The 12,492-nt window shown below is 32.6% G+C and overlaps 1 protein-coding gene across 1 annotated transcript; it reads right to left on the bottom strand.

The window, feature by feature from the left end:
- Positions 1-1,567: 1,567 nt before the first annotated feature.
- Positions 1,568-11,556, bottom strand: LOC137837749 (uncharacterized). The gene is made up of 14 exons (XM_068646858.1): positions 11,372-11,556; positions 11,181-11,268; positions 10,299-10,401; positions 9,887-9,971; positions 9,491-9,577; positions 8,319-8,737; positions 7,106-7,187; positions 6,843-7,019; positions 6,700-6,753; positions 5,000-5,089; positions 4,842-4,910; positions 3,983-4,029; positions 2,869-3,579; positions 1,568-2,107 (listed from the first exon to the last, which is right to left on the bottom strand). The coding sequence occupies exons 1-14, from the start codon at positions 11,498-11,500 to the stop codon at positions 1,729-1,731; spliced, it is 2,520 nt and encodes an 839-aa protein (XP_068502959.1). The 5' UTR covers positions 11,501-11,556; the 3' UTR covers positions 1,568-1,728.
- Positions 11,557-12,492: the final 936 nt, after the last annotated feature.

Here is a 12,492-nt window from a genome sequence, read left to right as displayed (position 1 = left end):
AAATAAGCTTACACCTCAAAGAAGTTATCAGCCTTTGCACAGAGAGGATATTTAAAGTGAAAGCGGGTATATATAATACATTATGAAGAGTAATGTTATGAGTCAAAATGATAGTTCCAGCGTGAGTAGCAATAACATCATGATTATTAGGTAGTTTAACATTCACAGGCTTTATCTTGTAATAGTTTACAAAGGAAGAAATAGAACATGTTACATGATCCGTGGCCCCAGTGTCAAGTATCCAGAAACTTTTACCTTCCTTACCCATGTTGCTTGCTTTTGAAAAATCTCCAATGCTGTTATTTACCACTTTCTGTTTTCCTTTGCAGTCTTGAATCATATTCACAAGTTGTCGTAATTGCTCAGAGTCAAGATCCTTTAGAACTTGATCACTGTAAGCATCATTATGTGTATTCTTTCCTTTCTCTGTTTCACTACTCACTTCACTTTCCATGGCATTCGCAGCATGACCCATTCTCTGTTTGATCCAAGGAGGGAACCCATGCTTTGAGTAGCACTCGTCGGCCGTGTGATTCATTTTATTGCAAAAGGAGCATTGTTTTCCATAATTCTTTCCTCTTCCTCTTCCATAATTGCGCCATGTAGATCATTCTTGAATGAATCTTGTATACTGGCAGCCATTGTCGGAAAAACAAAGCAAGAAGCAAAAGGAAAAAAACGAAGAACGAAGAGAGCAAGATAAGATAGCAGAGTTTAAGAGACAACCAGTTTGCAGAGGAGAGCAGAGCGGGTTAGACCCGCTCTGATACCATTTTGAAGTTCTGCATTCCCACAGTGAGTAATAAAGGGCAGAGCCAAGGAAAGAGAAGATGAACAGTAATAATGAGAGAGAAACTGAAATATACTAAAGCTTTTATTATTAACGTAATGTTTCACGTTTTTCATGCATCGAGTTGCATGCATTGAGTCATATATATATACACATGAAGAACAAAAGGAGAGAGGACTCAGCCCAACAGTTTTGTGAGAGAGGGCCCAACCCAATAGTAAAATATCAGGGAACAACAAAATTCTTTATCCAAAACTGTCAAATTGGGTATTCTAAAGAATATAGAGGTGCAGAAAAGAAAGAAAAATGTAGGCAAAGAATATAGAGGTGCAGAAAGAAGAAAGCAAAAGGTATACAAAGTAAAAAAAAATCTATAATCTTCTTTTCCCATTTATTCTGTATCAAATTTTGAAAAAACAATTACAATCTTATATTATATTTTAAGTGTAATATTAGATTCAAAAAATTGTTTTTATTGTGTTAGCTCACTTTGTTCTTGTTCAAACTTAATAACTTCTTTTATAAATAAATTATATAAAATAATATTAAAACTTTAAAAATGTAATATTTTATTTTATATCAATATCATAATTGAAAAAAATAACCTAACTTTAATTAAATAGTTTAGACTACTTGAAAAAATTATTACACTTTAATTTTTTATCTCCACCAAATATTAGGCACAGTTTTTAATATTCAACAATCCTTACCTTTTTTAATAATTATTACTATAGTAAATATTAGACACATGAACAAAAAGAGTTTACTTGCCACACATGAACAAAAAGATCACTTTTCTACTATCTTTACATTGATAATGGTTAACATTTACAATGAAATCAATGGTTTTATACAAGGAAAACTCCCTCCCCCTCTGTCTTGCAGAGGATGAAAGCATTGATAAATTAACTTTGTTATAAAAATAATATTAAATATTCTTATACAGGTCTAGGAGAGAGGAGAAAGTCTGGTAGTTGTCTTTGTAGCAGTATCCCACAAAAGGGACACAAGGGCTTTGAGGACACTGCTTGAGAGGAAGATTTAGTGAAAGAGTCTGAATCTACATGAAACGAAGACATCCTAAAAAGTGGCTCTGGTGCCAATTTAAACCCTGACCTATGGCAACAGACACAATACCACAAGGGAGTAATGGGGCAAACCTGCATACAAACAACACATCTCAATAACCTGTGAGGCTTAGCATCATCATCACTGGAATTTTCACCTTGACAAAAACCAAACTCAGGGGATTCAAATGGAACTGATGCTGAACAAAAACTGCATGTCTCCACTGCTGAACATTTACTGACCGTGAACCTGCATTTTAAGAGAAACACATTACTGTAATTAGCATATTTGAAGTTCTGAACCAAATCTACATATTTGTATGACTAGTTTACAAGCTTAGTTGCCAGTTTATGTTTGTTACAGGGACAATTAGGTATATAGTTTTTAACTAATCAACCTCTCAAATTAATGATTTTGTAAATAAATGGACACTTGTTGATCACTCTTTTAACATCAAAACCCAGCAGTGTTACTATTTCTAATTTGAATTTATCTACTTATTTATTTTGCAATTTCTTTCCATAAATTTATTATGGGAAAAACACCTTGCCCCAAATATTTTCTTTCTTCGTTAATTAAATACTTATTTTGTAATGAGTGCAAAGAGGAAAAAAGATTATTCAGGTAAAAAAAATGTCACCAAAACAGATAGAAAGGAATGGGAATGAGCTGCAACGGACTGGTCGATTGGAGGGTAATTTAGAAAGGTCAACCATTTGGTTTCATTTCAAGGAATCGTGTTAATATTCCACCAAACTATTCTATCATTTTGAGAATTACTTTCCTACAAATCTTAGACAGGGGGCTGTTGCAATGCCCTCGTGTTTCCAGTACAACCACACTGTGTTTCTCCACCTTTTTCAGAAAAATGCTAATTTATGTTACTCAGATTGACATTTGGATATCCTCAGGGGAAAAAAAGTTCATGCGCGTAAACTGAGCTAATAAAAAAAATCATTATATAGGAAGACAAACGGGAAAAGAAGCACTATCTAAAATCTAAAAAGTACCTTTTCTTGTGAGTAACTTCTGAAGCAATGACTTTCAACTGGTCACCTAAATGTTCCTGGTTTGAAGAAATCCATTGTTCCATCTGTGCTAGTCCAACAGGATACCAAGAACCATGTTGGGAAGATGTTCCAGGATTGGACATGCTAGTTCGGAAAACAGAAAAACTAAAGCCCACAAGCCTTTTTCGGAGCTCCCTTTCACTGCTTAGAAGAATTTCTGTCCACTTTGTAATTTGTTCTTCCATGACAGGACATGCCTCTTCCAGCTTTTCAACCTTTTTGGTTACTCCAGTTATTTGATCAGCATCAAGCTCTGCTAATATTACACGTCTACAAATTATATTGAACAAGTGCAGCAGTCGAGATGGAATGTCTGACAAGCTAGAAGAGACAAATGATAAAACTTTTTCAGAAGGAAGATCCATATCTAATTGAAGGAATGATGAGATCCACTTAACGAGTATACGTTCTGCATATTTTGAATTGTCATCCTTGAACGCCAATAATGCTGTAATTATATCCCAAAGAACCAAAGGCTTATCATGACATTGATATTGGTTTAAAGACCATATAATATTGGTTCCCCAATAAATTAATTCTTTTTCCAGATAACTAGAATTTTCTTCAATGTAACTTGAAAAGGGAGATTTCAGCTTAACATCCATTTGTAGCCCACCAATCCAAAAGTAATCAATAGCTGCCATCAGCATCCTGTCCAAAGTTCAAGAAGAATTTCAAATTTCCACATTTGTAATTTTTCTTTCATGAAACCCATGTTTTGGAAAGGACAAGGGGTACAAAATAAAATTAGGAAAAGACTTAGTAGTATAAACATTACGCTACAAATGTTTCTTGTTTCAACTTTAAAGGTTGAATATCAGCAGCATAATCATTGTAAATATACAAGAATTCTATCCGTTGCCATTCTTTTGCTACTTTGGACACGACTGACTTCAGTAACAATTTTGTATATGCATACTTCCAATTGGTGCCAAATTATAATTAACCAATAAAATACGTATTTATCCCTGAGGCCCCCCTCTGTCTACGTCTCTCCACATACACAACCAGAAAAGAAGGCAAGAAAATAATAATTTGCAAATCAAGTTTATACCTTCCTTCATACATTCGATTCAATTTCTCAACATCAAAGCAATGAACCTGCAATAAAAAAAAAGAATAATCAGAAATAACATATTAATATATGGTCAAAGCAAATAAAATAAGGAAAAGATATGCTAAATCACAACTTCTGTTCACCTTTAATTCCTGATATGTGATTTTGGTTCCCTTATTTAGTCGCCATGTTTTAGAAAATCAGCAAATTTGGTTCAATTCTCAATTTTACATGTAAGTATTATTTTTTATATTTTAATTAAATTAATTATTTTTTAATGGTAGCTTAAATGACATGTCAGATCTAAGGTCCAATTGATCCAAAATAAAAGAAATAAATGCATGTAAAATTGAGGACTAAACCAAAATTTCAGTTTTTTTCTAAAATATAAAAAAAAATAGGGAAAGCAAAATCGCAGAGTAGGAATAAAAGGTTGACCAAACTTGTAATTTAGCCAAAAAAATACTAAAGATGAATATGAATTGCTATGTTATCTGGCAACATATTTATTTCTACTGCACCGATTATTGGTATTTAGCCAATTATCAACCAACCCATTCAACATAATACCTCTTTGAAAAAATAAGAAAAAAAGTTTAACATATATACCAGGTTAGAACCCCAAGATTAAGATAAATTGTTAGATCTAAATTAATTAGGGTTAAGGAATGAATGGTGAACTACAAAGTCAACTCTCACTTCTTAGTATTGTAACCTTCTTTAGTTTCCTAGACATTTGGGGCATTCCAATACACCCTCTCTTGGAAGAACCACATCATTTTGATGCATTTAAAAAATATGAATATGTCAAGAACTGATATACAACTGCAAAATCTAAACGAAAAGAAAAACATACAGTAGCAATGAGAAGATTTCCAGGGGACACTGCTACACCAAAGCATGAATCAAATGCATCTCTCGAAATCTGCAAGGAAAAAAATGTATAATTTAGTAGGAAAGAACAAAGATCGTACTGAAAAGGAAATAGAAGCTAAAAAGATAATAATAACATACACAGACTGAACTGTCACGAGGCATATCAGAATTGAGGGTTACTTCATCAAGATGATTCTTACGCAAAATCCAGCTCCGCACTAAATTATCCTATCAACATTAAAAAAATTGTCCATCCATTATATACATCTAATCAATACACATTAAAAGCACGATTTTTTTTTTTAAATGTAGCAACTATACATAAAATGGAAGAAGGTCATGCAACATCTTGCTGAATGTATTTTAAACAGTAAAAAGCTTAATGCCTAACATAATTAACTAATTTTTCAAGCTCTCCAATTAAGATAAGAAAATTAATCATACTTGGTATCAAGTTCTTTCTTCATTATGAAAACTGACTAGTTGATTGAAACCATGAAATAAATTGAGAGTTTCAAGTTCTAGTGCTTCAACTACAATTTAATTGTTCCTCTAGAACTACCTTATGGTGATTTATGGGGAGCACCATCTAGTGGCTACTATCATCTTTCAAATGCAAATTTATTTTTCAAAACAAAAATCTAACCCACTTCAATTATTTTCATAGTTTAAGTCTACTGTTGAATTGTAATTTAACACTAAACTTGGGCCATTCGAACAAATTGGGATTGGGTGTTTTATCCCTTTTATGTCCATTTTGAAAATTGTACAGAGACTCAATTGTCCTCACACTCATCTTTAATATGACTCAGTAGAAAGGAAACACATGCATATAGTAGAAACGGGTCTCTTATTCCTGGCTCATGCCAAACTTCCCTTTCAGTTTAAGGACCATGCCTTTATCACTGCAGTTTTATTAACAGACTGCCCTTTAACACATTCTTAAAGGTCCTTTTGCTTGATTACCATTTCTCAGACCCAATAATCCAAATAAAACGTCCCTTTGCTAAAGTAGATGCATCTTTGTAGGTTAAGCCATTGGACAAGTATTTTAATGGTAAAATTTGTCTCTGAAGATCTTATAATAGAGATCTCACATCGAATAAAGATAGTGTTGAAAAGAGAGAAACCGAGAAAGTATAAGATGAATAATTCCATGTATAAGGTCCAGTGCAATTATAATGGCATATTGAAGAGATAAACCGAAAAAGAACATGATGAATTTTGTGGGAAACACATAATTACTTTTATTTATAATGAAGAGATATAGTAATAAGGAATAAAATCAATAATTAATAATGAGAAATATTAGCAAATACTTCTATATAGATGCAATAAAACCATGTCATATTTTCCTCTGTAACATAATAAAATCAAATCATATTCCCTATTTAATGTAATCAAATAAAATCTTTAACAAATACAAACATGCCTCTGGAGATGTTATTATTGAAATCTCACAGTTGGTTATATGGTTCTAAGGTTCTAGAGTTTGTTGTAACATAACGTCAGAAACTAACAAATCTGTCTGAAATACAAAATCACAAATTAAATAACTTTTCAAATTCTCTCTTTCTATATCATTCCCTTTCCCTTTTATCTTTCTAATGTGCAGGGATCCAACTGTAATCCATAATCCAGACAATTAACAAAGCATGTTTAACCATGGAAATGAAAATCAAGAATAAATTTGGTAGAAAAGAAGATACAAATGCTGAAGAAAGTTGGTATGGATTATTTTATGTCCACAACTATGATATTTCTTTTTTGCCATAGTTATAGATTGAATGACAATTTTGTAGACAAATAGTCAAATCACCTAAGCAAAAAATTATAACCTGGCTACAGCTGTACAAAAATCTTCCACCGAATGCCCAGGTCAAACCTGTAACCTTAAGGAATTAAAAAATGCAGAGATCAGCAGAGGATGGCCTTTTTCTTTTTTCAACTAACTCCAAAAAGAAAGAGGGAAAAAACTTACAACATAATCATGTGCACAATATGAGCCAAGCTTATCAAATTCCCTAGAAGATATGTCGCATAGCCATATTTCAAATGAACCAGAAACCTTGCCAATGGCTAAAAGAATCTTGGAAGGGTATTGAGCATGGACAGTTACTGAAAGTACAGAAACTGGGACAGCATTGACAGTCATAACCTATTTAGGAATTGAAAGTTGCTCTAACGAATTATTCACAAAAGAGAGGGAAACGAAAAGTCATGCAGAAAATACATTGCAGGTACCTCCTTCAATAATGAGAAGGAAGTTTGATCCACTTTTGACGATTGCAGCAATTTGTCATTGTCAGCCAACCAAATCTTCACACTGCAAAGAACATACATGATACATTCAGCTAAATTAAGATATTAGTCATAAAATGTAGCATCCTAAAAAAGGGTCAATCCAATACTTGAATAAATAATATGAAAATCAAAAGTTTGAAAGTGCAGTTCTCTGGGGATTAGTCTACAGCATCTGATCTTGTAAGCATAAGATGGTAAACTATGAGTGAGTTATCTGATAAATATAAAACATCATGGAATCTTTCCCTCAGCCTTTTCCTAATGGAGGCAGGTGCAGTTTCTTCCATTAAGAAGCACTAAAATAAAATAAAAAAATATCTATTTGAACATTTATAATGGATAAATCGCAAGAATGAAAGACATATTTTCAGTTTCAAGCTAATCAAACAAGTTTACTTTCAGGTTAATGTGACAGGTTTCAGGTCCACACAATATATGTACGATGTAAAAGGTTAACATTCATGTGTCCCAAGAACACATTATTGAAGTCTAATAAGCCAGAAATAGTTGCAGTCTCCATACTGTCATCTTGATTTTTGGAAGTAAATTTTTCCTGTGTCATGCTACCTACATTGCTAATACCAAAGTGAATATTATATAGATAAGGAGAAACTATACGGATTTGATTAGATTGTTGTAAATAGTAACATTTAATTATTATTACTTTTTTGGGAAGCTTAGTTATTGTGCTTAGATGACTGCAAAAAGCTTGATTATGGTTTAATTTGTACTCCATATGTACCCTCAAAACTTCACAAGGTCAACTTGCAGAAAATCTTACCAAAGGATTGTGCAATTCAAATTTTGAAGGAGATATATGCAATCTGGGAATAGAAACCATTTATTCTCCAACTTCAGAGGGAGTGATGGAAATAAGAGTGTCTATGATTATTTTCGATGTAATCATTATTATTATAAATAATATCCCTCTACTGTATGGTAAACAAGCTAAAACAAATTCAGAAAATAAAATCTCAGTTGTTAAATTTTTTCTCCACATCATTAAGTGCAACTCCCATTGTCACTACAATGATGCAGATAAAGCTCAAATAAAAAATCTCACAAGTTCCAGAAGTGTATATTAGTAGTTTAATGAGATGAAATCAGACTGATAATAGATATAACATATTTGCGTAAGCATGCTTAAACTAACCTCCCATCAGAGCTTCCAGAAGCTAATAAAATTTGAGGATTTGAAGGATCAAAAGCAAACAACAACCAACTTATAGTATTCACCCAAGAATTGTGTGCCTGAAGGTGGCCAACAAACTTCACAGTAGTTGGAACTTCTTTGTCTTCAATAGTATAACACTCTGGTGGATGAAATCTCCATAAAGAAATCTTACCAGACTTCCCTCCAACAGCAAGCAGACTGAAAGAATCGCAAACTGGATAATCTTCAGATGCTAAATGCAGCAAGGGAGACCATGAAACAACAAGCGAACATAGCATTGCACTACGAGAAGCATATTGGTCAGCACTTATCAGTGGCAACGCCTGGTTCTTGGGATTTTTTCTTAACAATTTCCCATTATGTTTATGCAAAGAATCCATCTGATCTGATGCATTTTTCTGCAGGAATAATCTAATATTAGAGAAATAACAATCAAATAAATGCAAATCATAGTGATGTTTTTAGAAGGCTATTATTAAACAAATCATTTCTAGTTGAACTTAACCCCGATTTGCATGAGAAAATGTTGCAAAGATAACTAAATATAGATAAAGTTTACACCAAGTGCGGTGGTGGTGCTTTTTTTTTAATCTGGTAAGAAACAACAAAGGAATTCTGTTATTTAAGAAAAGGATTTTGCTAACAAGTGCCCTGAGGCCAATGATTATGAAGTATTAAATACCTCCAATTACTTAAAAAAGAAAGCATTGAAATACTCTCTTTTGATAAATTATTTCTATTTTGTTTTGCTTCACCCGTGTGTTAGCACACAAGTTAGCAGTTGCCCTAGGGGCTAGAACAAGCATTTTAACGTTCACAGCCTGATGGCAGTTGAAGTCCATCATTGTCATTGGAATCTCTAGACACAATACAGATCATTGCACAAACATCAAAACAGCAGTCATATTTAATTGCCTATAAGGAAAAACAAAATTTATGAACATATATAAAATGCTGATGCTTTTACTGTATATATGCACATTAGACGAGGTACATAAATAATATAAGTAACATAAAAGTAGTTCATGCACACTCCTCAGATGTCCCTTAAAACTGTCTTTCACATGTCTTGCTAAATAATTCCACTGAAGGAAATTTAGAAAAAGAAACCCAACCAAGGTTCAAGAACATGGATGAATAAGATAACTTACATCAAATACATCCAATGTGGCAATCCCTATATCTCGAAACTCGGTACATTTAAGATTCTCATACAGCCTTTTAGTAATGTCCACAACCTGAACAAAATAAGAACGGTATATCATACTTGTAGCAGTCTACACATATAACATTAAAATATGCATTTCTATATATTGCACAAATCCATATATGGGAAATAGAATGAAGCCCAAATACTTAACACAACACAGGTATGATATGATACAAACACAGGAATTTAAATAATTCTTAAAAGTTCTAGACTCAATAAAGCCTAAATATCTTAACATGATTTATAAAAATGGCATAATTTACATAAATGCACAATATTTATGAAGAGATATTGATAATTTCTCAATAATACATTATACCATTTCCACCACACATACCTCAATCCATTCAGCACAGTAATCACAAAAAGGTGGACGATAAATCTTCACGTGTCCTTCAGAGGTGCAAACAGCGATCAAGCACCTGTAGCACATTGTTATATCATAAAATAATATTGATTTTTTCATGAACAAACAAACTATGATGCTGCTAGAAGTAAACTACGACCCCAGGAAGCCCTGAGCTATAAAATCAGATATTTGAAACCAAGAATCACCAATCGAAGAGAGTTTTCCATCTGAAAAATCAGAGATTCGAAATTTATAATCACCATTTCAAAAAATCCTACCTGGCCAGAAACCCTATTCCACAATTACACGAGCAATTCAACATGTGCCAAAAAGACTAACTCTTAATTGCCTTCTAGTTCTAGGAGTACATGAAATTATTCAAGAAAACTGAAATCCATACCCTGAATTAGCAGCCATGCCAAGCGGAGACCATGATATTGATCGGACAACAGGCTTATCATCCCTATACAAAGTCGTTGGCAGGAGGCATCCAGAGAGTAAATCTGCAATTTCAACATGGAAAAGTTATATGTTAACGCTATGTGTTTGGTAGCTGGCCAGTGAAAAATTTTCAATCTCATTAACATTATCACATGTGAAATTTTAACCATAAGCACAACAGTAATAATAATACTGTTGCATAATCTTAAAATTTGGGTTTTTACCCAACTTAACCCATAAAGCAATTCATAAATGAGGAAGACTCCCCACTCATGCATTATTTTGATTACATAACTAGTCAACAAGAGATCTCTAGCACAATTCTCATACCAAGGCCAAGAAATCCCTAATGTGAAGTTCAAAAAGTGACCAATAAGGAGTGGACCGATAAGTCCACTTATTACAATTAGTATACATTCTGATATCATCGTATAATTTCAATTTAGACCTAATTCAACCACAAAAACTAGTTGAAAAGATAAAGGTTGCCCCCACTCATATACCCTATGTCAAATTTTCAATACACACCTCACATTAAGGACCAAACATCTCAAGCATTAAAAAAGTAGATGAAGTAGGCAAGACCGAACATTGATAAATCCAACAACATCCACTAGGACAAGTTCTGACACCATCTTAAAAACCAACTCAACTTCAAAAACAAGCTCATGAAGTGAGGCTTATCTACACTTATAAACACTAATTTGAGACAGTCACCACAGGTAGGACACGCAAAAATAGCTCACTGAACTCACTAATGCACTCAACAAGCAAAGCCAAACACTAATGACTAATCAACAATTGATTTTCGGAATGGACAAGGTTGCAGTAATGGCAGTACCTTGTCTCTCTACAAAGCCGAGGGGAAGAGGCTGGCTTGGTGAGATTTTAATCACGCCTCGCGGTCCACCAATAGGCAAGTCAGGTCTCTGAAAAGAAGAAAGAAAATCAAAAGGAACAAAATCATTGGATGGAAAAAGAGAAAGGAAAGCGAACAGCGCATTTATGTTGTGTGACGGTTGGAATGAGTACCAGAATGGTGACGAGGTGGCCGGAAGCAACCGCAATGAGGTTGTCGTCGGACCAAGCAATGGCGTTGGGGAAAGAAGGAGCGCCCAAAAGCGTCGCAGGTTGTAACGGACTGGGACAAGGACGCGCCATGCTGTGGCTTTTTGAAGAGAGAAGAGAATGTGAGTGCGTGAGTGAGGGTTCGAATCCCTAATATCATACAAATAAATAAATAGCAATTTAAAAAATAATCTACTGAACTGAATGATCCCCTGTATGAAGGTGCACGGTGTGGACGATGAGTTTCAAACGAAATTAGGGTTCTGAAATTTCGTCAACGGTAACTAACGAACAAACACCCTTTAAAAATTTGAAGAATATTAAGTTTCCACATTTAATATGATTATTTTCCAACATTTAAAACAAATTGATAGGATTTATGATAAGTATTTTGTATTTTACATTTTAATAAATTTATATAATAAAAATTAGAAAATTATTGAGAGACTTTATGTTTTTTTATAAGATTTGAAAAAATTATAACTTAAAAAAACAAATTTAAAATTACAAAAATTAATGGACAAATTTATAGAAAATATAAGGTTCAGATAGAATGGTAAATAAAATCAATAACAAAGATCAATATTTTATAAGTGAATTAGTTTAAGATTAGAATATCAAAATATTATTAACAAACTTTTTAAAAGTGATAAAATTCTAAATGATATCGTGAAATTTTATGTATTGATATTTAAAAGGTTATATCATTACTATTTTAAATTTATAAAATAATAATTTAAAATAAATTAAAACCCCACAGTGGAGGATGGTAGTGATGGAGTCAAAATGGAAATACAAACTTAATAATTTGACTTTTTCATATATATATATATATATATATATATATATTATTTTCTATGATTTTATTTATTATATGAAAAAAAAGATAATTAAATATATTATTTATTATATATTATATTAAAAGTTATATTGCAATGAAGTATTTGTTATGTAAAATCAAATATTTTGAATATTTAAGGTTTAATTTTACGTATAAGGGAATACTTATTTGTTTTAAAATACGTCCTACTTTTAGCCTTTTTCTTCCTTTTCTCGTTATTTTTTACATAAAAATATTTAATCAT

This window comes from Phaseolus vulgaris, chromosome 4 (assembly GCF_000499845.2).
Source record: "Phaseolus vulgaris cultivar G19833 chromosome 4, P. vulgaris v2.0, whole genome shotgun sequence".
Taxonomy (NCBI): Eukaryota; Viridiplantae; Streptophyta; class Magnoliopsida; order Fabales; family Fabaceae; genus Phaseolus; species Phaseolus vulgaris.
The sequence above is the reverse complement of the archived record's forward strand: the minus strand, read 5'-3'. Positions and strand labels throughout refer to the sequence as shown.

Coding starts and splice junctions, on each gene's coding strand:
- LOC137837749 (XM_068646858.1), bottom strand. CDS start 11,500: ATGGCGCGTCCTTGTCCCAGTCCGTTACAACCTGCGACGCTTTTGGGC. Junction 8,738..9,490: donor CCACATTGGATGTATTTGAT/GTAAGTTATCTT, acceptor TTATTCCTGCAG/AAAAATGCATCAGATCAGAT. Junction 3,580..3,982: donor AATCGAATGTATGAAGGAAG/GTATAAACTTGA, acceptor AACTTTGGACAG/GATGCTGATGGCAGCTATTG.